General features: G+C 55.6%; 1 protein-coding gene and 1 pseudogene across 2 annotated transcripts; one reads left to right on the forward strand and one right to left on the reverse strand.

Annotated features, from left to right (window-relative positions):
- Positions 1-26,486, forward strand: INCENP (inner centromere protein). Of its 2 annotated transcripts, none has more exons than XM_066251715.1 (18): positions 1-125; positions 4,037-4,183; positions 4,579-4,692; positions 5,386-6,146; positions 9,446-9,497; positions 10,330-10,384; positions 10,487-10,604; positions 11,925-11,976; positions 12,401-12,518; positions 12,597-12,743; positions 17,499-17,608; positions 17,681-17,801; positions 18,161-18,283; positions 19,436-19,617; positions 21,250-21,328; positions 21,505-21,597; positions 23,313-23,463; positions 25,997-26,486. In XM_066251715.1, the coding sequence occupies exons 2-18, from the start codon at positions 4,044-4,046 to the stop codon at positions 26,209-26,211; spliced, it is 2,631 nt and encodes an 876-aa protein (XP_066107812.1). In that variant the 5' UTR covers positions 1-125; positions 4,037-4,043; the 3' UTR covers positions 26,212-26,486. The 2 variants fall into 2 exon arrangements, with proteins under 2 accessions (XP_066107812.1, XP_066107813.1); XM_066251716.1 differs by having other exon boundaries at positions 12,597-12,731.
- Positions 8,704-8,803, reverse strand: LOC136321262 (small nucleolar RNA SNORA29; annotated as a pseudogene).
- Positions 26,487-27,892: the final 1,406 nt, after the last annotated feature.

Genomic DNA, 27,892 nt, shown 5'->3' on the forward strand with positions numbered 1-27,892 from the left:
ATTGCTTGCCTGGAGCTGTGGTCCTCCGAGTACGGGAGCTGCGGGTCTGGGCGGGCGGGGAGGGTCTTCTCGGGAGGCCGCCGGACTTGGATCGGAGCAGCACTCAGAAGACGCGGTGCAACCGAGTGAGTGTGCGCGGGCAGCCAGCGGGGGGTGTTGAGAGGCTGAGCGATTTGTTACCCTCCCGCTAACTCCGAACCGGGTGCGTGACCCCTTGCCCTCCTTCGGCCTGGGAATGGACAGGTCATTTCTTTCACGTGGCGAGGTGACCCACCTTAGTCCTAGGGCCTGAGATGAACTGGTCCGCCCCCACTTCGGCCCCGTCCCCTCCCGGAGCCTCGCACGCTTGTGCGCCTAGGAGGCCGTTTGTTGACTTGGACGCGGAGGAAGCGCACACCGACCGGGCTGTGTGGTGGAATTATACCAGATGGCATTTCTCTGTACAGTTAAGCTTCGCTCAACACCTCCCGCCTCCAGCTGAGCGACATTTAATTTATTTATTTTTAAAGCTTAGTTTTTAAAAATTTAATTAATTAATTTTATATTTTATTTATCCATTTTAGAGAGAGAGAACAGAGAGAGAGAGAGAGAGAGAGAGAAGGGGGGAGGAGCAGAAAGCATCAACTCCTATATGTGCCTTAACCAGGGGAGCCCGGGGTTTCAAACCGGCAACCGCAGCATTCCAGGTCAACACTTTCCCACTGTGCCACCGCAGGTCAGGCTGAGCGACATTTTAAACTAACCCTTTCCGGATGCCTATGCCTCCCCTTGTCAGCCCCCAGGTGTGTTCGCTGTCTGCGATTCGGTTCCATCCCGCCACCGTGGCCTTCTTCGGAGATGCCCAGAGCCAAAACTTGACGCCTGCCTTTCAGAGGCTGAAATCGGGGAGGCGGCATAGCTGGTGGTTAAGAACACAATTTAAATCCGGGCCCCGGGGTATCTGTTAACTTCTCTTGGCCTCAGTTTCCTCATCCGCACACGGGTGTCCTTGAGGTTGAGGTGAGATTTAAATGAGATGATGCCTGATCTGAGCGTGGAGTAGGATTCAGCGAATGGAAGCGGCTGTTAGGGCCGCTCTTCACTGAAGAATGGTAGACGGTGAGGTCCCCAACTTCCTGCACCCTCAAAAGAGCAGGCATTGCAAAGGAGGACGGAGGGGCCTCTAGTCTGGTGTATGGTGTGAGGGAAGTATTGGCAGGGAAAGAAGCTATCACCCACTTGGCTGTTTTGAACATATACTTTAAAATAAAAGTGATAGCAAGCTGCTTTTCTGTGAACCTTTGTCTTGGTTTTGGCTTCCTTGAACAATTTCCCCTTACCTGGCTTGGAACTGGTTGGGGTCTTGCACTTTGCCAGGACTGAACTCTGGTGCAGAGGGGCAGAGGGAGCCAGAGTGATGTCGGTGGGGAGACCAAGCCCTCGACTGACTGGCTGCAGAGCGGTCTCAGTGCGGCTCTGCGGTCCTGCCCAATGGGCCCTGCCCCGATTAGGGCTACTCTTGGCATCTCGGAGCGGGAGCTTTGAATGAGAATGACGTGCCCTAACCCGTGTAGAATGAGCTTATTTGGTGTCTGTGTGTGAGGGTGGGGTGGGAAGAGAATGCCTAGGAGGTTTATTTCAAGGTTTAGAGTTGATAGGTGGAGTAACTCATTCAAACAGTATTTCTTTCATGCCAGGCACTGTGCTGGGCTCTGGGCTTTCAGCTATAAGGAAGGCAGTCAAAAGCTTGCCCCCAGGAGCAAGGTTTAGTGGGCAGAGACAGGCAGTAAGCAAACAGATCCAGAGTCACCTAAGTGCTGTGCAGAGAGTTGAAATGAATGGAGATGGGATCATGGCTGATGGTCAGCTCCTCCCTGAGTTGCTGAGATCCCAAGTAATGTGGAGAACTGTACAGTAGGAGACACTAGGTTCCAGAGGGCAGACCTTATTCGGGGAACAAGGCTGTGTGCTCTGGAAATCAGATCCCAGAAAATCTCGTGAGGCTGCGGCAGGACCTGGTGTTAAGCTCTTAGCCTAGCCCCTCCTTCTAGGTGCTTCTGTCTTAGGTGGGAGGTTGAGCTTTGCATGGTTCTTGGTTTTGAAGGTGTAGATCAGGGTGGTGGGTCTTCGCCGTGTCATGAGACGTGCAGTCTGTCATTATGACTTACGACCTTCACCCATTCCCTTTTCTTTTGTTCATTCATTCCAGTAGGGATATTTACTGAGCCCTTGCTATGACTAATGGAACACTTCTTCCTTGACTGGGACTTTGGTGATATTTATAAGCAAGGCTTGAGGATGCCTGAGCTGCTAGATTTTAAGAAACTGAGTGAAAACTGGTTTTGTATTTCCCCCAGTGCCGCAAACCAGCGAGGCTAGTAATTCCAGGTCCTGAGTGGGAACAACACACAATGTAGAAAATAGAGAGAAAAAGGATGGGCTCAAGAGGACTCTTTACAACCCAAAAAGATAGCTTGCAAAAGGCAAGCCTCCACCCACCTGTCCGCTTTATTTATAGGGCCAAGTGAGGTAATTCAAACCTAAGAGATCACTAAAACAAAATCACATTTCCCAGGCAACCCAACAATTCTCCCAAGAGCAGAAAACCCCCACCATACAGAACATCTTAACTTCACAAAACAAAAGGTAAAAAGAAATCGCCTCAAGTCTCCGGAGGGACAAGGAGGATAGGATGAGTATAAACAATCCAGCATCACAGCTGACAGGGAGGTGTGGAAAAAAACAGCCTTTAGCAACTTCACTAAGCAAGTGAGGTGGGGGGGGGGGTTGGGGGGACTGTCAGTTTACTGCCTGTTCCCCACACCTCTGTCCCCCCAAAATCTAAACTGCAAAGACCCTGTTGGCTTGTGGTACCCAACACCCCACCAGTATTTCTACACAAGTTACCTTTTTTATATTTTTTAGTTTTCTTTTATTAGAGACAGAGGGACAAATAAGAACAGACAGGAAGGGAGAGAGATGAGAAGCATCCATAATTCGTTGCCTCACCTCAGTTGTTCATTGATTGCTTTCTCATATGTGCCTTGATGGGGGGAGGCACAGTGGAGCCAGTGACCCTTTTCTCAAGCCAGCGACCTTGGGCTTCAAGCCAGTGACCTTTGGGCTCAAGCCAGAGACAATGGGGTCATGTCTATGGTCCCATGCTCAAGCCAATGACCCTGCACTCAAGCCAGATGAGCCTGCACTTAAGCCGGCAACCTCCAGGTTTTGAACCTGGGTCCTCTGCGTCCCGGTCTGACACTCTCCACTGTGCCACCGACTGGTCAGGCTGTACACAAGTTTTCTTAAAAAAAAATAAGACATAGCTTATTTGCTCCCCTCATGCTTCCTCATCCATTTCTAGGGCATTTCAGCTCAAGGGAGAGAGGGTTGTGGGGGCCTCTTGGCGGGGAGCAGTCTCTGCCCCCTTCTTTCTTACCGACTCCTTTGGAACGCAGAACCCCTTCCGTTCAGTTCACTGGCCTCTTGAAGAGGCAGTTGGATTCGAGGTTCTTTGTCGTGAGGCCTGGGGTCAGCTCATGTCTAGCTCACGGTGGCTGGGTCTAAGCCTTGCTCATCCACAGGGAGGAAGAGGAGGGCCCATGAGAGAGTAAGAGCAGGATTGTGTTTGGGCAGGTAGACCGGGGCCCTGTGATGGCTGCGGTTTCCCCTCGATCCAGGAAAGCAGTTGGCCATGCCTTGTCATTGTAAGCCCCAGAAAAGGCCATTTGTAAGGAGGACTCTAGATACCAGAATTGGCTTGGTAGTGTGGACTTATGCGACAGGGACTTGGGGTTGGAGAGAGGGAAGGCATTTGCAGAGTGTGAGTAGGACAGGCCCTTCTTTAAGCAAAAATGGGGCTAATGGGTTGGCATTTGGAGTTCTGCATCTCTGGGCAATGGCGGTGGGCAGGGAGGGGCCCAGCTTCGGGCATGTGGTGTCTTGTGATTGGGGGATGGGTGCTGTGGCCTGGCAGGCTGCTTCTCTGGAGATGGTTCCAGTCCCGTGCCTCCTTTCTTTGTTTTTTTTCTTTGTTTTTTTTTTTTTTGTGAGACAGAGCCACCATGGGGACGACAGCCCCCGGGCCCATTCACCTGCTGGAGCTGTGTGACCAGAAGCTCCTGGAGTTTGTCTGCAACGTGGACAATAAGGACTTGGTGTGGCTCCAGGAGATCGAGGAGGAGGCCATACGCATGTTCACCAGGTGAGGATGGGGCGTGCTGGTGGGAGGGCCGGGGACACAGCAGCCCACTTCTCGCTGGACAGGCAAGGCAGACAGGCTGCCAGGGGTCTCTCTCTCGAGAGCCCAGTGTGCTAGGGGCCCACCTGGTATAATGGGAAGAGGAGGGAGAGGTGTTGGGCTGAGCCTCAGAGGACCGGGCTGCACATGATTGCTGGCAGCCTTGCTCACCTGCCGCATCCCTGGGAGGAAGCCCGAGCACTTGGCAGGGGACCTGCCATGACCTTGGAGAGCTCACCTGGGCTTGGTCACCCAGCTTGACCTTTTCACTGGCAGGAAATGGGCAGGGGCCGGGCGGGTATGGGAGGGGCCGGTGGTTCCCAGGTAGCCACAATGATCGCCTTCCCTGTACCAAACAGAGAATTCAGCAAAGAACCTGAGCTGATGCCCAAAACACCTTCTCAGAAGAACCGACGGAAAAAGAAACGGGTTTCTTACATTCAGGATGAAAACAGAGACCCCATCCGGAAGAGGTAGGGAGGGCCCAGCTGCCCCTGGTCAGGCGGGGCTCAGCTGCGCTGGGATCTGGAGGCGTTGTGCCTCCCGGGAGAGCGTGATTCCCAGAAGTTCACTGGGAGCGGAGGCTTGCAGGCCTGGAAGTGGGTGGCACACGGGCCATGCTGAGGGGCCGATGTCACGGGGAAACAAAGCATGACCCATGACTGGAGTCCAGAGAGAGAGAGAGAGAGAGAGAGAGAGAGTGTGTGTGTGTGTGTGTGTGTGTGTTGGGGTAAGGGTGTGATCTGGGCCTTAGAGGAGGGGAAGGGTTTCCAGAGGTGGGAGAAGAAAGAATCCCACCTTCTGCTTGGGTGAGAGCCAGCAGAGATGTGGACCAGGGCCTCCGAGCACCTGTACAGGGTGCTTGGCACAGGGTGAGCTCAGTCAGCGAGAGGTTTCTGTGAATTCCATCTTTCTAGTGGTTCGGGGAGGACTGGCGTTATCCCCAGTTTACAGGCTGGGAGACAGAGGCTCAGAGAGGCGTGGCCGCTGGCCTCGTGGCAGGGGTGGCAGAGCCCGGACTAGAACCCTGCTCTTCTGCCTCCCAGCCCTCCACTTTGTCCTCCACCCAAGCTGGTGGCTCCTGGGGAGAAGGTGCCCTGCTCGAATGCTGGGGTGCCTTCTTGCCCTGCCGGCTCCTCTCAGCTTCTGCTCTGCGCCTTCGGCAGGTTGTCCCGCAGAAAGAATCGGAGCAGCCGGCTGAGCTCCCAGCAGCTGCTCGGCAAGGACAAAGGGGAGCAGCTGGCCAAGGTGGCAGGGGAGAATGGCTCTGTCCTGCGGCGAGTGACCCGTGCTGCAGCGGCGGCGGCGGCCGCGGCGGCCACCGTGCCTCCTGCTTCGCCGACCCCGGAGTCGCCCACAGTGCTGACCGGGAAGCCCAAGAAGAGTGTCACCCAGTGCCAGCTGGTGCCCGTGGTGGAGATAGGCCTCAGAGAGCGCTGCAGCGCTGAGCGGTATCTCGGCCAGCACGGCCCTGCCCGGGCTCCGTCCCCAGCTCTGTGCACGGCCCTGGCTCCAGGGCCAGCTCCGGCCAACCAGATCACCTTGATATCAGATGAGGAGTCAACCCCCAAGAAGTCAGAGGCCGGCAGACTGGAGTCTGTCGCCGTGAGTTCCCTGACGACTACACCCCAGGACCCCAAGGGCCGAGGGGTCAAAGCTGGGCGCTCTGCCTCCAAGCTTAGGATTGCACGGACCTCCCCAGAGCCGAAGGACTCTCCCGGCTCCCCAGCCTCCCCGCGGCGGGCGCAGGTGCTGGCTCCCATCCTGCCGGATAACTTCTCCGTGCCCACGGGCTCCCGTGGGGACCGGCGGTCAGTGCGGCGCAGCCTGACTGCCCCACCCTCCCCTGCTTCCCCGAGATCTCTGGCCCAGAAGTCCTCCTCCCAGAAGGCCACCAAAGAGCCAGCTGCCTCTGCCCGCATCATCTGTGAGTCCGTGGGTACGGCGGGGGTAGGTACAGTGGGGGGTCCTTGGTGCCCAGCTTGCCAGAGGGGCTCTGGGGGTCCATCTGATACTCCGGCAAGGAGCTACCGTAGAATTTTCCGTGATGATGTAAATGTTCCATATCTGGTAGCCACAAAATGTAGCCGGTATGACCGAGGACTGGATCTCTACTTTTATTACATTTTAGTTAATTTTGGTTTGAACAGTGCCACCTGGCTGGCGTTAACCGCATTGGGCAGTGCAGATGCTGGCCGGCCCTCTTGTTCCACACGAGGAAACTGAGGTCCAGGGAGGTTGCCACCGTGTCCCTGTGGTTAACGCCGTTCTGGGACTCGAACCTGGGCCTTTTCCCCAGGCCAGTGGGTTTGTCCTGCAGGGGCTCAGGTTCACCTCGTTTGTGGGCCGCTCCATGAGTGAAGCTGTTTAGTCTCGAGCTACTGGGCTGAAGAGAGGTGATGGTCCTCATAGCCAGCTCGCTGCGATGGACAGATGCTGGGATTGAGTGCCAGCTCAGCCAGTACCTTCCCTGCGACCTCGGGCAGGTGACAGGAGCCTCTTCACAGGCCTCGTCCCTCGTCTGTCACTGGGGTGATAGCAGCATCGCCGTCACGGGTTGCTGTTTCTTCAGCTAACCCATGCAGTGTGCTTAGAACGGTGTTTGCAGCCTGACCTGTGGTGGCGCAGTGGATAAAGCGTCGACCTGGACTGCTGAGGTCGCCGGTTCTGCTGCGCCGTGTACAGAGATGATCTGTGACTTGAGCAGTGTTTATCGTTGGATCCTAGCTCAGACAACCATTGCCCCAGGGGGAGCCACAGAGAAGGACAGGCAGCTGATGCGTCAGGGCTGGCTGTGTGCCGGAGGCGGGGTCCTGCTAAGTAGAAATATGGAAAGGTGTCCCGGAAGAGGGAACAGCTAGTATGACGACCCTGAGGCTGGGAATGCGAGCGAGGGGGTGTCATGTGCCACACAGGGGCTTGGGCTCGATTCCGCCAGTGTGGGGTCACATTATGTGTGGGGTCACAGAGTGTGGCTGTGGCCCTTGATGGCTGTTGGGAGGTCACTGGCACTGTATAAAAAGTGACCAAGAGGGAGAGACACCAGGCAGGAGGCTGCTACGAGGGTCCAGCCAGAGGATGGATGGGAGTGGGGTCGATGGAGAAGATGGGGCAGTGTTTACATTAATGTGTATTAAAGTTGTTGTTGGCATCTGCCTGGCACTGTAAGATTTATTAAACTCGAGATGATCTTTGGTCCCTGCAGCGGTTCTGTTAGCCTGTTAGAATTTCCCTACTTCACAGAGGAGGAAACCGAGGCTTAAGGAGGTCGCTGAGTCTATAACCCGGGACCTAGAGCCTGAGCCCCACAGTTTGGTCCTTTCTAGGCTGGCAGCCACTTGTTGAGGACATAGAATGTCCCAGCTGGGGCACAGTCAGGAAGGTGCGGGCACCTCACCTTGCCAGGTTTCTTCCCTACCTGCTCTGGACCATGGGGCTCAGCGATGCTAAATCTGGGGTACACGCAGGTGTGTGGTCTGACCCACTATCTGATTTTGGGTCTTCAGAGGGGCTCAGATGGTTCTGACCTGCCTCAGAGATTTCCTCTGGCCTGAATCTGGTCCCGGGAAGAGGCCCCAAGGGGCAGGTGAGCCTGCAGCTTCAGGGAGAGGGTGGGAGAGACGGTAGAGCCCGTGCCTGCCCTGGGATCCAAATCCAGATCCCCATTAAGCCATTCGATTGCTTCTCCCACTCAACCGTCGCATTTGATTTGCATTTGACACCAGCTGTTCTGACTCCTCTCCACCTTGAGAGGAGGGGAGACAGGAGAGAGGGAGGCAGGCAGTTCTGGTCTTTAGGTATTAGAACCATCTTTAGGTATTGGGAAGCTTTGAAGCTCATGGTGGTGGATACGTACTTTCCAAAACTCTGTTTATGTTTATTTTCTCTCTCTTTTTGGCTCAATTCTTTATTATTGTCAACAAATACTGTTAGTTGTTTTAAGTGACTAAGTTACTTTATTCATTTTTTTTTTTTTTTTTTTTTTTTTTACAGAGACAGAGAGAGAGTCAGAGAGAGGGATAGACAGGGACAGACAGACAGGAACGGAGAGATGAGAAGCATCACTCATTAGGTTTTCATTGTGACACCTTAGTTGTTCATTGATTGCTTTCTCATATGTGCCTTGACCGTGGGGCTACAGCAGACCAAGTAACCTCTTGCTCGAGCCAGCGACCTTGGGTCCAAGCTCGTGAGCTTTGCTCAAACCAGATGAACCTGCGCTCAAGCTGGCAACCTCGCGGTCTCGAACCTGGGTCCTCGGCATCCCAGTCCGATGCTCTATCCACTGCGCCACCACCTGGTCAGGCACTTTATTCATTTTTAAGAAAATATCTGCCAGGTACCCAGGCTCGAACAACCACAGTCTGTCACTTGTTCCTTCAGTTAAAAACGGTCTTCCATGAGAAGAGTGGCTAGTTTGCCTGGAAACTCATACATGCGTGCTCTTCCCAGAGACTTGGCATTCTGCGTCTTCTGCTTTTTTTTTTTTTCTGTTTAGCCATTTCATATAGGAGGAGGACACAGACAAATCCTCCCTCTTCAGATCATGGCAACTTTATTTATTTGTTTGTTTGTTTTTTAAATTTTTATTAATTTTAATGGGGTGACATCAATAAATCAGGGTACATATATTCAAAGAAAACATGTCTAGGTTATCTTGTCATTCAATTATGTTGCATACCCATCACCCAAAGTCAGATTGTCCTCAGTCACCTTCTATCTAGTTTTCTTTGTGCCCCTCCCCCACCCCTCTCCCTCTCCTTCCTCCCCCCCCCATAACCACCACACTCTTGTCCATGTCTCTTAGTCTCGTTATTATGTCCCACCTATGTGTGGAATCCTGCAGTTCTTGTTTTTTTCTGATTTACTTATTTCACTCCGTGTAACGTTATCAAGATCCCACCATTGTGTTGTAAGTAGATCATGGCAACTCTAATCTATCCCATAAGGTGCATCTTCTGCTTTATCACACAGAATCTTAGGAAGTCATGTTCTTCAGTTTAGGTGTAATGAAGAGAGTAGTTTCTACTCCTTCATCAAAGAGATTCTCAAACGAAGCTAGGCTTTTCTGTCCTGTGAGTCTGGAGAGCACCTGTCTAGCGAAGGGAGGGGTCTCTGAGCTGGAGAGGGTGTGGCCACGCTCACACCAGCCCGTCCCTGGATCTCTTGGAGTGGCACCTGACCCGTTTTTAAAGGTCATCTTTTGTTCCTTTGTTTTTCCCTCAGGTCACAGTTACCTGGAGAGGCTCCTGAATGTTGAGGTGCCCCAGAAGGTCAGGTGAGTTCAGGTCCAGAGCTTGGGGATCCTCCCCGGGGGGGGGGGGGGCTGGGCACGCTGGGGCCAGGATGGAAGTGCTTCCCATGCCTGACCCTTCCCTCCTCCTGGGGACTGCCTGTCGGTGTAGCCCCGCCCCGCCCCGCCCCCGACTAACCAGGCAGTGAGTGACAGTGTCAAGTCGGCATCCCTTGTCAGTAGCCTTTGTCGGCCCTGGTCTGGCCTTGACCCCTCCGAGCCTTATCCTGGGACGTGGGCTCCATAGATTGTCGGGTCCCAAGGCCTATGGATGAGCTAGTGCAGCCGTGAGGGACCATGGTCAAGTTTGGGTGGGCAGGACGGAGCTGGGCTGCTCCCTGGCCCTGGATGACACCCCAGCACTGCTCCGGGCCAGCACGCCCTGTCTTGCAGGCCACGTCCTGCTATCACTAAACTGTTGGAACAGAAGCTCGGTGCTGGGGATGGGGAGACAGGGTGACTGGGCAGAGCCGCTGGCCTTGCCGGCCCTGTGGTGAGTGGAGGGCTGGCTTCCAAAGAGACGCGGCTCATCCAGGCCCAAGGGACTGAGGAGGAGCAGGGCGAAGGCTCCTGTCCTGACTCGACCCTGCTGGAGGTGACGTGAAGCCAGACTGGAAGCTGGCATCCTTGCCCACCCGGGCCCGGATGCTCTAGGGAGCCATTGGCTCTGGCTGTGGTCGGCCCGTCCTGCCTGGGGCTGTGGGTTTGTTTGTGGCCCAGGCCAGAGCAGCTGACATGGACCCCTCGAGGATTCTACCCAAGGGACTGGGGCCAAATGGGTTGGTGGGTCCCACAGTGTCCCCTGCTCTGCTTTCAGCCCCCAGGAGGACCCCAGCAAGGAGGTGGAGCCTATGAAGGAGGCGGTGGCAGAGGTAAGTGGCCGGCCAGGGAGGGGAGGGCTCGAGGGCCTTGGGCTTGTGCTCTGGGCTGCGAGTCCCAGATGCTGACCCCTACAGTCTTGGCTCTTTCCCCAGACCCCCAAGAATGAAGAGAGTACCTTGGGGCCCTGCCGTGCCACCAAGACGGCCATTAGCATGCCTGGCTCGCGGCCTGCAGCGGGTGGCCAGGAAACACCCTCTGTGGGGCAGCGAGGTGAGTCTTCCTGACTCGGTGTGTGCAGAGGCCTGGCGGTCCTGGCCTGACGTTCTCTCTGGAGAGAGGAAGCCGCGTGCTCTGGGCTGTGGGCTGAATGGGACCCAGGGGAGCGCAGACCTGAGTCTGCAGCTGTCCTCGCCCACCTTTTGGCTGGAGCTGCTGCCAGGTGCCGTGTGAGCGGCCACAGCTGGTTGGTGCAGGAGATGGGAGAGTGGGGGGAAGGGCCTGAACCGGGCAAGGCCTTGAGCTTCACTCCGAGGGCCAGCAGGGGAACTGGATGCTGGGGTCTTGTTCTGTCCTTTCTGCGGGCTCCCTTCTCACCATGTGGGTCCCCTGTCTGCAGAGACCGGGAGCGGGAGCGCTGTAGACTCTGGGCTTCTGCACCCCCCGTCTGCCAGAGGTGCCCCAGGGTCCAATTCCCGTCTCCCTGGTGAGAAGGGCACTGTTGTTGTGAGGACTTGAACATGCTTCCCCAGTGACCCTGGGTCAGGGACAGTGGCCAAGCCAGCCCCCTACCCCCGTGGGGGCTGTAAGGACCCTTTGGGATGAAGGTGTCAGAGGGCAGGGGAAAGATGAGTGCTTTCTCCTGGCAGTGACGCAGGTGCACTGACCCGCACCCCCATGTGGACCCTGCGTGGGAGCCCTTCCCTCCTCCAGTCACACCGGCCCCGCTGGGAGGGCGGGGAGGAGTGGTTTCCACATCAGTCAAGGGCCTGTGAGAGCTTGTACTTTCCATAGGCTCTAATCCTGGAAGGCACCCTGGCTCTATCAGCGGTGGCCAGGTCATGGTTGGGGCCGCCTCGGATTGTCCTGCAGTCCTCATTCCAGAGGCCGGGCTTGGGGGTGAGGTCTGTGGGCTGGGTACAGCATGCTGGCCCCTGGGGAAGGCGGTGCTTCTGCCTCCACCGCCCAGAGGTCTGCAGGGAGCCAGTCCCGCCCCCCACCCCGGGGTCTGCTAGTCTGCCAGGAGCCGGCCTCACCCCCCTCCCCGGGGTCTGCTAGTCTGCCAGGAGCCGGCCTCACCCCCCACCCCGGGGTCTGCTAGTCTGCCAGGAGCCGGCCTCACCCCCCTCCCCGGGGTCTGCTAGTCTGCCAGGAGCCGGCCTCACCCCCCACCCCGGGGTCTGCTAGTCTGCCAGGAGCCGGCCTCACCCCCCTCCCCGGGGTCTGCTAGTTTGCCAGGAGCCAGCTTCACCGCCCCCCCTTCCCCCGGGGTCTGCTGGAAGAGGGCCTCACCCTCCCTGGCTGCCCCGCCCAGCCTTCCGGGGGCCCCTCCGTGCTGTCCCAGCAGTCTCTCTGATGTTGCTCTCTTCACAGAAGCCAAGATCAATCAAGCAGATGGCCCCAAGGAGCCACCCCAGAGCGTCAGGTTTGTGTCTGGGAAGGGGTGTGTAGGCCAGTGTTCTAAAGGGCCTGAAGGGGCATGGACCTCGAGTCCTCTTGGGAGGGTGGGTGGGCGTGTGGTCAGGGGCTTAGTCTCCTCTCAGCTCTGACTTAAGGGATGAAGCAGCTTGGTGCTGTGGGAGGAGCCTGGCCTGGGAGGGAGTGGCCAGCCCCTGGACCCATCCTCCTGTGTCCTCCTGGTCATGTGACCATGGGCTGATCACTTCCCTTTCTCTGACTGGGCTGCAGGGGGTGGAGGTCAGTCAGGGCGACCCCACCTCTGCAGCGGTGAGTCCTACGGGCCGGTCTCAGTTTTCTTCACAGGGATAACCTTTTATGGGGTGTGGCTAGGGCTCTGGAGGGGGTCCTCGGGTCAGACCTTGGACGCTGCTGCCCCCCGCCCCCCGCAGGAGGAAGCGCAGCTACAAGCAGGCCGTGAGTGAGCTGGACGAGGAGCAGCAGCTGGAGGATGAGGAGCTGCAGCCCCCCAGGAGCAAGACCCCCTCCCCGCCCTGCCCCACCAGCAAGGTGCGTGGGCGTCAGCCCCCTCTCCCCCCTCCCTGCCTCCGCCCCGCCCCGGGGTCCTGACCTGGTGCCCCTCTGCAGGTGGTACGGCCTCTCCGGACCTTCCTGCACACGGTGCAGAGGAACCAGATGCTCATGACCCCAACCTCAGCCTCCCGCGGCAGTGTCATGAAATCCTTCATTAAGCGCAACACCCCCCTGCGTGTAGACCCGAAGGTGAGGCAGCCTGTGTCCCCGGCTGAGCTTTGCTACAGTTGGGCTGCATGGCTAGAGGCTCCTAGGCGTCCCCTCGGCTGCTGGGAGCAGCATGGCTCTGGGCCAAGGCAGCTGTGACCTGACACTGGTCAAGGGCCAGCTCAGGCCTCTCCGACCACGGGCTGCCTCAACATTTGGGGATTGTCCTGACCTCTTGGGTTCTGTACTAGAGGCTTGGCCTGGGCCTTGGGCCCCTGGGCTGGGAAGTTGCAGAATTGGCCTAGCAGGCCCCTACCCTGACCACCCACCCCACATCCCCAGTGCCTGAGGGTTTAGGTGGGGGACACACGTGCGATGGTTTCCTGCGTTGGGATGCGGGTGGGTGAGAGGGGACTGCAGGCCCGGAGCAGACTCGTTGGCATGGCCAGGAGCCTGACCAGCTTCTCGGATGCCCCTTGGCCTTGCACTGACTCTTGGCTTTTTCCTTGTCTCCTCTTCTCCACAGTGCAGCTTTGTTGTAAGTAAAGCCTTTTCCTGTCCTTGTAACCTCGCCCCCCCCTCACACTTAGCTGCTGTAGCCGTCCTTGCAAAACTGACCGCACCTATAGAGGCACTAACATGCTAAGCGGAAGCCATAGGGGAGGTGGGCGGTGACCCAGAGGTGCTAGGTGGCAGCTGGAGGCGCCAGTGGGTCGGGCTGGACCAGGCCTCCTCCCTGCCGCTCTGCCTTTGACTCTGCTACCAGGAGGCGGGGTCTTAGCCTCCCAGATGCAGAGGAAGCAAAGGATGTATGACCTGCAGCCGGCACCAGGGCCACAGCTTCAAGTTCCCCGCAGCCGCTTCCCTCGCTGCTCTCCAACCCTGGGCTTCTAGTTATGGTCGAAGCTGTGATTTACTGGGTCACACGCCTGCGCTACCGCCTTGCAGGAGCCGCAGAGTAATGAGTGGTGGAAGGACAGGCAGGTGACTGAGGGTGGAACTGTCAGTAGTTCCACAGAACTGCTGTTCTCTTGGACACCTCAGAGCTGAGCTGGGCCACCAGCCATGAGCAGGGAGACACGGAGCGCTGGGATGTGCTGGGCCCGCAGTCCTGGCGCTTGGGGACTCCCGAGTGGCCCGGCTGCAGCCCCTTCATTCCTTAAGTTCTCCCTGGTGTTTTGAGGGCTTCTGCGCCCATCGAGGGCCTCAGCTGCAGTGCCTTGGGCTTGGCAGGTCATGGGGCTGTCCCAGCAGGTGGATAGGTGGACCCTAAACTTGCTTGTCCTGCCGGAAGGCTGGTTTCCTTTGGGTGGCCCTGGAGATGGGCTTACCTTCCAATATCCAGTAAGCGGACTGGGAGACCTTACATTCCCGTTTTTCTGCTAGGCGCCTGCTAGGCACCTGAGTCCAGAGCAGTGGGCCAGACTCAGACTTCCTTGTTCACCCTGCAGGGAACTTCTAGGCTCCTCCAGACTAATGGGGCCTTGCTGGGTTCCTGGTGATGACTGAGAGGTCCAGGATGCCTTTTCCTGCTTTAGGGACCCAGGTCCCTGCCTAGGGCATCTGGTAGTGGTAGGACACTCCTGAGTTTGGAGATCAGGGGCCTAGGTAGGTCACAGGGACCTTGTACTGGTACCCTTTGGGCCGAGTGTCCTGCCTGAGTGGGACAGAGACCTGTTGCTGACCCCTGTGGGACACAGGAGTCTGTTGGGCTCGTGTGGCAGGAAGGGATGATGGTGGGCACCCTCTGGGCACCCAGCTTTCTCTTCCAAGATGCTTTCCTCACAAAAGAGCAGGTGGGTGTGGTGGATGGAGGTCTGGCCTCCTGCTGGTCTCCTCTGGGGCAGGCCACTGGTGAGCGAGAGCCAGCCAAAGGCCACCTGCCCCCTGCCCCCGTGGGGCCTCTGAAGGCCCGTGTCCTTCTCCAGGGCCTTCCCGCACCAGCTTAGCCTCCATGGCTCACGGTCATTTCTCTTTCCTTCTATTTCTGTCTCTGTTATAACAACAAAACCAAAACCTTATTTTAATAAGTTATACAGTAAAGCTTATATTAAGAATTATACAGTAAAACCTATACTGCATAAATGTTCACTTGAACATCTTCTAGTATTCCATTTTTTTTTCTTCATTTTTCTGAAGCTGGAAACAGGGAGAGACAGTCAGACAGACTCCTGCATGCGCTCGACCGGGATCCACCCGGCACGCCCACCAGGGGCGATGCTCTGCCCACCAGGGGGCGATGCTCTGCCCATCCTGGGCGTCGCCATGTTGCGACCAGAGCCACTCTAGCGCCTGGGGCAGAGGCCACAGAGCCATCCCCAGCGCCCGGGCCATCTTTGCTCCAATGGAGCCTTGGCTGCAGGAGGGGAAGAGAGAGACAGAGAGGGAAAGCGCGGCGGAGGGGTGGAGAAGCAAATGGGCGCTTCTCCTGTGTGCCCTGGCCAGGAATCGAACCCGGGTCCTCCACACGCTAGGCCGACGCTCTACCGCTGAGCCAACCGGCCAGGGCTTAGTATTCCATTTTAATTTGTCTATTTTGGTTTTGACTGTTTTGTTCTGTAGTTTTTTACTGGTTGCTCTAGGCATTACGATTTAACTTTCAGGATCACTCTAGAATCGCTGTCGGTTCAATTGTGATGTAGAAATCTTACTGCCCTCCCCCCTGTGTGCTATTCTTGTCTTACTTGTTATGTCTTCATACATTGACAACCCCCGGCAGATGCTGTTAGAATTTTTGCTTTCAACTGTCAAACATTGTGTGAGAACTCAAGAGAAAAAGAATAGTCGGTTGATATTTACCCAACAGTTATCATTTTTATTGTTCTTTTATTCTTTTTTTTTTTTTCTTTCATTTTTCTGAAGCTGGAAACAGGGAGAGACAGTCAGACAGACTCCCGCATGCGCCCGACCGGGATCCACCCGGCACGCCCACCAGGGGGCGACGCTCTGCCCACCAGGGGGCGATGCTCTGCCCATCCTGGGCGTCGCCATGTTGCGACCCTCCTGGGTGTCGCCATATTGCGACCAGAGCCACTCTAGCGCCTGGGGCAGAGGCCACAGAGCCATCCCCAGCGCCCGGGCCATCTCTGCTCCAATGGAGTCTTGGCTGCGGGAGGGGACGAGAGAGACAGAGAGGAAGGCGCGGCGGAGGGGTGGAGAAGCAAATGGACGCTTCTCCTATGTGCCCTGGCCGGGAATCGAACCCGGGTCCTCCGCACGCTAGGCCGACGCTCTACCGCTGAGCGAACCGGCCAGGGCCTGTTCTTTTATTCTTGATATTTCATGTGTCCTGGTATCATTTCTTCTTTTTTGTTTGGAGAATTTCCTTTAGCGAGTCTTTGGGAAGGAGCCTTCTGCCAACAAATTCTGTAGTTTTTCTTCAATTGAAAGAGGCTCTTTCCTCTTTCACTTCGTTTCCGAAGGCTGTTTTCACTGAATATGGAGAGTTCTGGCTAACTGGTCTTTCCTTTAAGCCAGTGGTCCCCAACCCCCGGGTCGCAGACTGGTACCGGTCCGTGGGCCATTTGGTACTGGTCTGCAGAGAAAGAATAAATAACTCACATTATTTCCATTTTATTTATATTTAAGTCTGAACGATGTTTTATTTTAAAAAAATGACCAGATTCCCTGTTATATCCATCTAAGACTTACTCTTGATGCTTGTCTCGGTCACGTGATACATTTATCCGTCCCACCCTAAAGGCTGGTCTGTGAAAATATTTTCTGATATTAAACTGGTCCGTGGCCCAATAAAGGTTGGGGACCACAGCTTTAAGCACTTTACAAATGTGGAGCCAGTTCTTTCTGGCATCCATAATTTCTGAGAGAAGTCTGCAGCCATTCAGATCATTGTCTCCTCTGGACACCCAACCCCTGAGGCAATGATTCACTTTTTTTGGCTGCTTTAGAAAATTTTCCCCTTTGTATTGAGTTTTCCGCAGTGTGATTACGATGTGGGCCAGACGTGGGTTTTCTCGGCTTTATTCTACTTGGATTCCAATAGCCTTTTTGAATCTGTAAGTTTATATCTTTTACCAAATTTGCAGCATTTCCAAGCCAATATTTTTCTCCATTGTGTCCCCCCCACCGCATTGCACTCTTCCCATTGTGGGATGACGCTGGCACAAATGATAGACCTTTGGGTGTCACCTCACATTTGCCTCAGGCTCTGTTAATTTTTCTTCAATATCTTTTCTCTGTGTTTACTTGGATACATGTTATTAATTTCTCTGCATGCTCTGATGGTGTCTGTCTTCTTCATCTGTTTTTGGACCCGTCCCTTGAATTTGTTATTATTAGTTTTAAAATTTCTGTTTTGTTTCTCTTTGGGTCTTCTGCTTGCTGAGATTTCCTGTTTTTCAGGTTGCCTTAAGAATGTTTGTGATTACTTGTTAAAGTGCATGCACGTGCATACACACACAGTAAAATAGTTATAAAGCATAATAATAAATTACCTATCTCATTCTTCATTCTCCTTCAAATGCACTTGTACATAGTTATCAGAGTGCACGTCCAATTTTGAACCTAATTTTTGTGCAGCCCACGATTTGGCAGGGCTGAGTCAAGGACACTGGTGACGCAGGCCCTTGGGAGGCCTTAGGGTCCCCCAAGGAGAAAGGTAGAAGCCCCAGGCCTCACTGAGGGTGGCAGTGAGAGTGTTTGGGGCAACTCTGCCCTCAGGAGCAGTCTGGTGCTGCTGCCCGTCTGGCTGGAGGCTGGAGGCTGGAGGCTGAGGGGCGGTCTTGGCAGCCCTGTTCTTGCCCAGCACTGGGCCATCCTCGCTCACACCCCCACCCCCCTCCCACCTAGGAGAAGGAGCGGCAGCGCCTGGAGAACCTGCGGCGGAAGGAGGAGGCAGAGCAGCTCCGCAGGCAGAAGGTGGAGGAGGACAAGCGGAGGCGGCTGGAGGAGGTGAAGCTGTAAGTGGCCCGGCCCCCGGCCCCCCACCCCACAGGCCGCGGCGGGCTCCCCTGATTGCCCTGTGCTCACAGGAAGCGCGAGGAGCGCCTGCGCAAGGTGCTACAGGCCCGGGAGCGGGTGGAGCAGATGAAGGAGGAGAAGAAGAAGCAGATTGAGCAGAAGTTTGCTCAGCTGGATGAGAAGACCGAGAAGGTGTGTGCCGTGGGCTGGTGGGCAGCCGCGTTTCTGTGGGCTGTTCCCTGCTGGGGCCCAAGCAGGTCCAACTTGGTGGTCCGAGGGTTAGCACTGGACCCCTTCGACACCCTTGGACCCTCTCCTGTCCATCTGGCGGCCCTGGAGTGGCTCTGAGCCCAGCTGAGGGTGGCAGGTCTCTGCCCTGGACCAAGGAGCAGCCCTCTGCAAGTGGGTGGGCTGGCGCTCCGGGGCAGGGTGGCCTTCCAGGGCCCCTCCCCTGGGCTGCGAGGAGTCTTGGGTGCCTGTCAGTTTGGGACCCGCTGTGTGCGGTTGAGGGGGTAGGGCTGCTCTAATGGGCATGTGGGTGGGCTCTGCAGGCCAAGGAGGAGCGACTGGCTGAGGAGAAGGCCAAGAAAAAGGCAGCGGCCAAGAAGATGGAGGAGGTGGAGGTGCGCAGGAAGCAGGAGGAGGAGGCGCGGAGGCTCCGGTGGCTGCAGCAGGTGGACAGGGGCTCGGGCGTGGAGGACTGCTGGGTGTACCCCACTTTGTTGGCTTAATCTTGGTGGATCTTGTGGCATCAAGCCCTGAGGACATTCAACAAATGTCTTGGAGATGGGGATGGTGACGGTAACCTGCCACCCGTTTTTCTGTAGAGGTGGCACTTTGAGGGTTAAGCACATGGACTCTGGAGTCAGACTTCCAGTGCTTTTTATTAGCTGTGTGACCCTGCACAGATGACTTGACCTCTATGTGCTTTGGTTCCTTCAGGTAGCAGTGGTATCCACTTGCTAGGGCTGTTGTGAAGATGAGATGTTCTGCTAAGAGTGAGAGTCTATGCCAGGGGTCCTCAAACTTTTTACACAGGGGGCCAGTTCACTGTCCCTCAGACCGTTGGAGGGCCGGACTATTAAAAAAAACTATGAACAAATTCCTATGCACACTGCACGTATCTTATTTTAAAGTAAAAAAACAAAACAGGAACAAATACAATATTTAAAATAAAGAACAAGTAAATTTAAATCAACAAACTGACCAGTATTTCAGTGGGAACTATGCTCCTCTCACTGACCACCAATGAAAGAGGTGCCCCTTCCGGAAGTGTGGCGGGGGCCAGATAAATGGCCTTAGGGGGCTGCATGCGGCCCACGGGCTGTAGTTTGGGGACCCCTGGTCTATGCCTTCCTCGGAGCTGTTGTTCTTAGAACTCTAGGGACACAAATCTGCTGCTGGGGTTATAATACCAATGGCTAAACTGTATTGAGTATTTACTACGTGCCAGGCACTGTTTTAGGTATATTATGTATAAACTCAGCAATTTCATGAAGTGTAGGTATTACTGTTGTTCCCATTTTATTGTTGAGGAAACTGAGGCCAGAAGGCTTAAGTGACAGCCCAGTGTCACACAGCTAGCATCTCTGTACTATTAGCTACTAAATCTGCTGCAGCAGCAAGCGAAGTTGTCACAAGATGCCTTTTCAGGCTGGTGGTGGTGATTCTGGGGCACCTGGCGTGGGGGCATGGGGTGGCCTAGCTCAGCGCCTGACGGTGCCACTGGACCCTGGGCTGCGGGGAAGGAGCTGCCCCCTGCCAACCCCCCTTTGCTGTCCAGCCCACGTCTGGCCTGAGGCCCTGAGCCGGCGCTGTGTTCACAGGAGGAGGACGAGCGGCGGCACCAAGAGCTGCTGCAGAGGAAGAAGGAGGAGGAGGAACAGGAGCGGTCGCGGAAGGCGGCCGAGGCCCGGCGGCTGGCGGAGCAGCGCGAGCAGGAGCGGCAGCTGGCAGAGCAGCGCGAGCAGGAGCGGCGGTGGGAGCAGGAGCGGCTCCAGGCCGAGAGGTGAGGGCGCCCGAGGGTCAGGCTGGTGGGCCGCCCCCGGGGGTCCAGGCGGCACCCTGCCCTGCGTGTGTGGATGAGAGGTGGAGCTGTCTTCTGGAAGCGGCTCCCACCTTCGCTCGGGGTTTGCAAAGGAGCGACCGAGCCCAGGGACACGCAGCAACGGACCGCCCCACGGTGGTGAGCTGGCTTTGGGAGGTCGCAGACATAATGGGTGGGGCCACTTGGAACTCAGTTCTGCCTCCAGCCAATGTTTGGTTCATTTTGTCCTCAGTTGACATGGGAGGCGCTGTAGGGTGAGCCAGTATTTCTCAGCAGGACCCCATGGGCACTGGGCAGGAGTTCTTTGTGGTGCATTGTAGGACCTCTGGCATCCTTGGCCCCTGCCCACTAACTATACCTCCTCTGTGGTGATGAGAACTCAGATCCCCTGCCCGCACTGCCTCCTTCCTCCCCAACATATTTCCCCACTGCCTCCCTGGGGAGCTGGGCCGAAGAGCCCACAGGTCTCGCAGCTCCCTGGGCAGCAGGCAGGGTTCCCACCCGGAGTTCTCCAGGCCCGTGTCTGGGGCTGGCCCTGTGCTTGGTGTGCGGGATCCTGAGGAGGCCGCGGAGGCTGCGCCACAGTCACTGCTGGCCGGGACAGGTGGGGCCCAGCCTGCGCTGAGCCTGCTTGTTTGCAGACACGGAGAACTGGGCTTGTGTGCGTGAACAGACAGGTGGCAATACCCAGACACGGGGCCAGCAGCTGCCTGTCTCCCGCCGCCGCCTCCTGGGAACCACCTGGCAACTTTGCTTGTCTGTCTTGGGGTGGCTTCGGGCCCAGTAGAAAGTGTGGTTGGAAACCAGAGTGCTGAACTGCATCGGGGCCCATCTCCCTGGGCTTCTTGATCGACAAAAAGGTGTCCCTGGTCCTGTGGTAGAGCCAGAGACAGGAGTCTGGGAGGGGACAAAGGTGGATGGGTGACAGTCGATGTAGTTTTAGAATTGCATGTGTGCTGGACGATGCCAGGGACTTCGAGGGGGTGCTGATGCTCGTAATGGTTGCAGCTTTGGTGGGTACTGAGCTGTATGCTTTACGCATGGACCCTTGTTGAATCCTCAATGGAAGGCCGCTGTGGCATAGGAACCAGCAGCTCTGCTTTCCAGAGGGGAGCAGGTGCAGAGAGGTTAAATGACTTGTTCAAGTCACGAGCTAAGTAAGTGGAGGTGGTTTCAAAGCCCAAGAACAGCCCAGCCCTGCCTCACAGCAGGCGTGGAGCCCAGTGTCCACCCTGTGGGCCAGGACGATCGGAGCTAACTCCGATTATCTCATCTAATCCTGTGGTGACTCGGGAGGTAAGGTGTACGATCCCCATCGTACAGCAGACAAGTCATAAGCCGAGACCTCAGTTGTGTGGACGCGCGAGCGCCAGATCAGGTGGACTTGTGCAGAGCTGAGCGCTCCCTGCACCCTGGCTGTGCACTCCCCAGCCCTCGGTGCGGGTGCTGCTGCCACGGCGCGCCCGTGGCTGCTGTGCCCTTTCTGCCCTTCCGTCTCCCACGGCCAGTGCCGCTGGCCCTGGCTTTCCTGGCGGGGATGGACACAGCCAGGGCTCAGCTTCCTGCCCTGACCGGCTCTTGTTTGGCCCTCAGGGAGCTGCAGGAGAGGGAGAAGGCCCTACGCCTCCAGAAGGAGAAGCTGCAGAGGGAACTGGAGGAGAAGAAGAGAAAGGTACAGGGGAGCCGCTGTGGGGCGCGCACGCGGCCTGTGCGGAGCTTGGGCTGGGGAGCCCTCTAGTGGTTCCTGGGGCAGGAGCTCCCTTGCTTGCCCAGCTGCGCGGGGCTGGCCTGGGGGCAGGGGAGAGCAGTTCACATGGTCTCTAACACCCGGCTGCCCTCTGGTCCCAGGAAGAGCAGCTGCGCCTACAGGAGGAGCAAGAGAAGAAAGCCAAGGAGGCCGGGGCGGCCAGCAAATGCCTGAACGTGACCATCGACGCGCAGGTGAGGCGGGGCCGGAGCAGAGAGGGGGCGGGGCCTCCGGCTCTGATGATTCCCTTCCCGGTAGTGGGCGGGGCAGACCATATCTTAGGGCCATGAGTAAGAGGAAGGATACCGGTGGCCCAATAGTGTTTACTGTTTTTGATATGTGTATTCTTTCTTATTCTTAAAATAGAATTTGTTCAAAAAAAAAACAAAACTAAATTTTATAAAAGTATGAAGTAAAAGGAAGGCACCCTCGAATGAGAGCTGGTGCGTCTCCCTCTGAATTTTACACGCACAGACAAGTCCTACGTGGACACAGACTGTACGTACTGCCCTACACTGTTCAGGTTGCTTGAACAAAGTACCACAGACGAGGTGGCTGAAAAAGAACATTCATTTGAGACCAGGGACTCCGAGCTCAAGGTGCTTCAGATTCATGTCTAGTGGAAGCCTTCTTCCCGGTTCACGGACAGCTGTTTCCTCGCTGTGACCTCACATGGGGGACGGGAGACTGAGCTCTCTGGAGTCTTTTTTTTAAGGGGGCTAATCCCATTCGTGAGGGTTCTGCTCTCATGACCTACACATCTTCCAAAGGCCCCGCCTCCTAATAGCATGATATTGATGGATAGGATTTAACATAGGAATTCTTGGGGGGGACAAACATTTACTTCATAATACGGACCATTTGACAGCTTGATTCTTTCTTCCCGTTTTTTTCCTTTTTAGTATATTGTAGATACCTGTCTACTTCAGCACTTGTAAATGTCTTGTTTTTGACTGTGTAACAGCTAGTTGTATCAGAATATCATTAACCTGTGAGCTTATTGCAAGCTTTTTGGTGACTTTCAGTTTACTGCTTTACAAGGTGTGGCCGGATAGCTTGGTGGTTAGAGCATTGTCCGGAATTGCAGAGCTTGCTGGTTCGATACCTGGTCAGGGCACATACAGGAATAGATTAATATTTCTGTCTCTCTTTCTCTCTGTCTCTCCTTCTCCCTTCCTCTCTTGCTAAAATAAATAAATAAAAATTTTACAAACAAAATGTACTATGAGGAGGGATTTTCAGTGCAGCCTAGGTAAATATTTTGGAAAGTTGGAAGTTAGCAGTTAGCTGAGCATTCATCTTATAGATGTTTAATTTTTTTTTTTTTTTTTTTTTTTTTTACAGAGACAGAGAGTCAGAGAAAGGGACAGATAGGGACAGACAGACAGGAATGGAGAGAGATGAGAAGCATCAATCATCAGTTTTTTGTTGAGACACCTTAGTTGTTCATTGCTTGCTTTCTCATATGTGCCTTGACCATGGGGCTACAGCAGATCGAGTGACCCCTTGCTAGAGCCAGCGACCTTGGGCTCAAGCTGGTGAGCCTTGCTCAAACCAGATGAGCCTACGCTTAAGCTGGCGACCTCAGGGTCTCGAACCTGGGTCCTCTGCATCCCAGGCCGATGCTCTATCCACTGCGCCACTGCCTGGTCAGGCTCATCCTAGGGATGTTTAAGTTTCAAATCATGGGGTTTCTAGTGGAATCCCCGGGAGCTGTTCACAGCAGACATGCTGACCTGGAAGTACATTTCTTTAACAGGAAAGAGGAAGATACATAGTTGTGTGTGTCGTGTGACGTTGTGACCCTGAGACTTGGTTTTTCCCGTGCGGGGAGGCAGCCCGAGCCCCATGGTGGTGGGAGACGCAGGAGAGGGGCGGGGGCACTGACAACCTTCTTGACCTTTTCCAGTCTCCAGCTTGTACCTCATATCAAATGACTCCACAAGGGCACAGGGGTCCCCCCAAGATCAACCCGGATAACTATGGGATGGATCTGAATAGCGATGACTCCACGGATGATGAGGCCCACCCCCGGAAGCCCATCCCCGCCTGGGCCAGAGGTAAGCAGGGCCCGAGCTCCCTGGGGACCTGGTCTCACTTGCGGCTTCTGGGACCCTGGAGGGAGCGCCTTGGCGCTGTGAGTGCGGGAAGCTGTTGTGCTCATGGGCTAGCCGCTAGACACTGGATGTGTTGGCTCAACCATCCTGCATTGGGCCTGGGGACGCCCGCAGGGAAGGCTGGTCGTTCCGTGGCCAGTAGGCTCATCTTTGGATCAGGTGTCCGATTACTTTGTTCCAACCAGTGTATATAAATTGTGGCTGGCTCTTGGCACCATGGTGCTGGGTGTTCCAGCTCGGGCTCTGACCCCTCCTTGGAGACCTGCCCAGCAGGCCAGATGAGACTTGGACCCCAATAAGTGGCCTGGGGTGGGACTAGAGCCCTGGTTGGCAAACTGCGGCTCATGAGCCACATGCGGCTCTTTGGCCCCTTGAGTGTGGCTCTTCTACAAAATACCACGTGTGGGTGCTACTTTGATAAGGAATGTACCTACCTATATAGTTTTAAGTTTAAAAAATTTGGCCCTCAAAAGAAATTTTAGTCGTTGTACTGTTGATATTTGGCTCTGTTGACTAGTGAGTTTGCCGACCCCTGGACTAGAGTAAGAGTGGTAATGGGTCTAGCGGTGCCTGGAGAGCTCAGACTGGGAGTTCCAGCCAGCTGAGGTGAGGGAGGCCCTGTGGTGGGGGCAGGGCATGTGAGCAGGATGTGACCCTGGAGTTTATAGGCCTCAACTCCAGGCCCCAGCGTTTCCCAGGAGTGCGGTGAGCGTGGCTGCGGCCTAAGGTGTGGGTGTGGAGGAGCCTGCTGGCAGTGGAGCGGAGGCCAGCACACACAGTGGGTGCTTTACAGAGTTCGGCCTAAGGTGTGGGTGTGGAGGAGCCTGCTGGCAGTGGAGCGGGGGCCAGTGCACACAGTGGGTGCTTTACAGAGTTTGGCCTAAGGTGTGGGTGTGGAGGAGCCTGCTGGCAGTGGAGCGGGGGCCAGTGCACACAGTGGGTGCTTTACAGAGTTTGGCCTAAGGTGTGGGTGTGGAGGAGCCTGCTGGCAGTGGAGCGGGGGCCAGTGCACACAGTGGGTGCTTTACAGAGTTCGGTCTAAGGTGTGGGTGTGGAGGAGCCTGCTGGCAGTGGAGCGGGGGCCAGTGCACACAGTGGGTGCTTTACAGAGTTCGGCCTAAGGTGTGGGTGTGGAGAAGCCTGCTGGCAGTGGAGCGGGGGCCAGTGCACACAGTGGGTGCTTTACAGAGTTCGCAGGGTGGAGGGCAGGCGGGCTGCAGTCTCATTGCTCGGGGGATAATGCTCTGTATAAGGCAACTTGCTCTTGTGAGTGTCACCTCATTGGAATCTCACAGTAACCAGAATCTGATTTAGTCTCCCTAATTACCAGCATCAAGCCACTTGGCAGGTGTCAACAAGCAGGTGTCAGTGTGGCCAGGGAGCCAGATGACTGGCAAAGCCATCTAGTTGTAGTTGACCCTTCCTTCCTTCCTCTCCTTCCTCTCCTTCCTCTCCTTCCTCTCCTTCCTCTCCTTCCCCTCCTTCCCCTCCTTCCCTTCCTTCCCCTCCTCCCTCCCCTCCCTCCCCTCCCTTCCCTCCCTCCCCTCCCTCCCCTCCCTTCCCTCCCTCCCCTCCCTTCCCTCCCTTCCCTCCCTCCCGAACTACTGCCCTCCCTCCCTTCCTTCCTACCGAACTATCCTGAGCTCCTGGGGCCAATGCTTGAACCAGTTGAGCCACTGGCTGCGGGAGTGGAAGAGAGAGAAGGGGGAATGTGAAGGGGAGAGAAGCAGATGGTTGCTTCTCCTGTGTGCCCTGACTGGGAATTGAACCCAGGATGTTCATACACTGGGCTGATGCTCTATCCATTGAGCCACCAGCCAGGGCCAGCCAGCTTTTTAAACTTCTCATCTGTGAAATGGGCATGTTAACAGGACCCAGTTGAGAAGAGTTATTGAGGGTGAAGTGAGTTTAGTACATGGAAGGCCCAATGTGGAGCAAGCTGGGTGCATGTTGCACCTGACCCTCCCTGTTGGCCGGGGTGTGTCACCCACAGCCTTCGCCCAGAGGCCCCCTGAGCCTGCACCCTCCACCTCGGGGCCTGGGCGGCTGTCTGATGAGATCCATAGCCAACCATGAAAGTCGAGGATGGCATCATAGGCTGAAATTCTGGAGCCAGACTTGGCTCCAGACCCCGGCTCTGCCAGTTATTAGCTGTGTGCCTTTGGCAAATCTCGCCATTAAAAATGGGGAGCATAAAGGACCCGGCTTCCAGGAGGGTGTAGGGGTAGCGTGGTCACGCAGCGAGGGTTCAGTCAGGTGCCAGGCCCCGGTGAGCTCCCGAGGACCTGTGCTCAGACTGGGCTGCCAGGCGACGGCAGTTGGGGTGTGCAGGGGAGCATTATCAGGGTTCGGTGGGGGGCCGGAGGAGTGGGGTGCAGAGGAGCTGGCATGGCAGGAGGTGAGGGCATGCTGGCGTGGCCAGGGCTCCAGGCTTGGGGAGCCCCAAGGCGGTGACCCGGCTGGTGTTCCCCTGCAGGCACCCAGCTCAGCCAGGCCATCATCCACCAGTACTACCACCCCCCGAACCTGCTCGAGCTCTTCGGAACCATTCTTCAGCTGGACTTGGAGGACATCTTCAAGAAGAGCAAGCCTCGCTACCACAAGCGCACCAGCTCTGCTGTCTGGAACTCGCCACCCCTGCAGGGCCGCAGGGTCCCCAGCAGCCTGACCTACAGCCTGAAGAAGTACTGAGGATCTCGGCCCGTCTGTCTGTCTGTCTGTCCCTCTCTCTGTTGGTCTGGGGCCCTCCTGCCTGGTGTTCTGTCTCTGAGTCTGGTCACGTGTGTATAAGCAGAAACGTTCTGTGTGCTGCTGGCGGAAGTGGCCCCAGCCCTGTGCTCGGTGGGCATGTGGGGAACGCCAGGCCAGCCCCACCGGGCTCGTAGGAAGTAGTACCCTGTAAATAGATTGTTATAATTTTAGCCTCTAGTGTTTGAAAGCTAGATTAATAAAGTCTGTTCTGTCAAGCCTGTTGTGGGTTTGTGAAGACCAGGGGCCTCACAGACTCTGGACCCTGGTCCTGCAGCCACGTGTCGCCAGCCACAGATGGCCTGGAGGAGCGAGGCGCTGCTCCTTGTCCTGGGGTGGGCCTCGAGGTCAGCTGGGCCCCACCTGCAGAGAGGATGACGTTGTGGGTGATTCTGATGCCATCCCTGGCAACCTGGGGACACTGCTGCTCTCCTGAGGGGGCGGGTGAAGAGACTTTCTGTTCTTCCGGGTAGCTCCCTGTCTGTAAAGGGCTTATTCACAGGAGAGACCTGGGCTCGAGGTCAGGAGAACTGGGCTCTCGACACAGTTCTGCCCCTTCAGGAGGTCGTCTAGCCCCTTGCTGCAAGGATCGGCGGGTTGAGCTGCTTAAGCAGGATTAGAAAAGGGACAAAACGGGGCAGCTGCTAGTAGAATACTCAGTGCTAATCGATGCTGGCCCTGGGCCTGCCCCATGGCTATCAGCTGAGTTCTAAACACCATGATGGCTGCTCCTTGTCCTCTGCTGCGCCAGCCCCTGGATCGGGGCAGTGGCCAAATCAAGCCACGGCCACTTTCTGTAAGTTTGATCGGAACCTAGCCAGCAGAAACAAATGCCCATCGTCTCTGGCTGCTCTGCTGAGGGCAGAGCTAAGTAGTTGCAACAGAGCTCTCATGGCCTGTAAAGCTGAAAATATTTACTATGACCCTTTACAAAAAAAGTTTGCTGACTCCTGCTTTAGAACTAAATGCAGGCTGAATTCCAGAGCGCTTTAGAAAACAATGAGGAAATAGTGAACATACACAGCAGGCTGAAAGCTAGAGGATTCTGCCCGCCAACAGAAACCTTGTCCACTCCATTCAGATATGGTGCACAGTTCTGTGTTCACTGACTAGCCCTTTGTGTAGGGTCGACTGGCAAGTGTCTGCTGAAAGGCAATGTCAAAACATGACTTCTTGTAAGGATGTTTATATAGGGTTGGAGAAAAACTTGTCATGCAGCAAAAAGGTAGTTCCAGGTGCTCTGCGTCTTCATCAACACTTGGTATTGTTAGTATTTCTTATTTTGGCCATTTAGATAGCTATATCAAGAAATCTCATTTTTTCTTTTTGTTTTTTTGCCTTTTTTAAAAAAGTTTTATTCTTTTCCTAGTTTTTTTGGTTCATTTCTAAAGTGGGTAGTTTTCTTACTGTCAAGTTTAGTATCTTTATGTATAACATTACAAATCTGTTACCAGTTACATGCTTTGCAATGTTTTCTCCTACTAACTTGCAGCTAGCTCGTCTCTTCATTCACTTAACTGTTTTTCATTGAGCAGCAATTTTTATTTGGCTGAAGCCTATTTTATCCAATATTTTCTTGTATGGATTGTGCCATGTTGAAGACTTTTGTTTTCCAGTGAGAGGA

This window comes from Saccopteryx bilineata, chromosome 1, assembly GCF_036850765.1.
Source record: "Saccopteryx bilineata isolate mSacBil1 chromosome 1, mSacBil1_pri_phased_curated, whole genome shotgun sequence".
Taxonomy (NCBI): domain Eukaryota; kingdom Metazoa; phylum Chordata; class Mammalia; order Chiroptera; family Emballonuridae; genus Saccopteryx; species Saccopteryx bilineata.

Bases quoted from the DNA above. Each gene is read 5' to 3' on its own strand.
- INCENP (XM_066251715.1), top strand. From the start codon at position 4,044: ATGGGGACGACAGCCCCCGGGCCCATTCACCTGCTGGAGCTGTGTGAC. The intron at 4,184-4,578 runs GTGAGGATGGGG...TGTACCAAACAG, and splicing joins GCCATACGCATGTTCACCAG to AGAATTCAGCAAAGAACCTG. The intron at 6,147-9,445 runs GTGAGTCCGTGG...TTTTTCCCTCAG, and splicing joins TGCCTCTGCCCGCATCATCT to GTCACAGTTACCTGGAGAGG.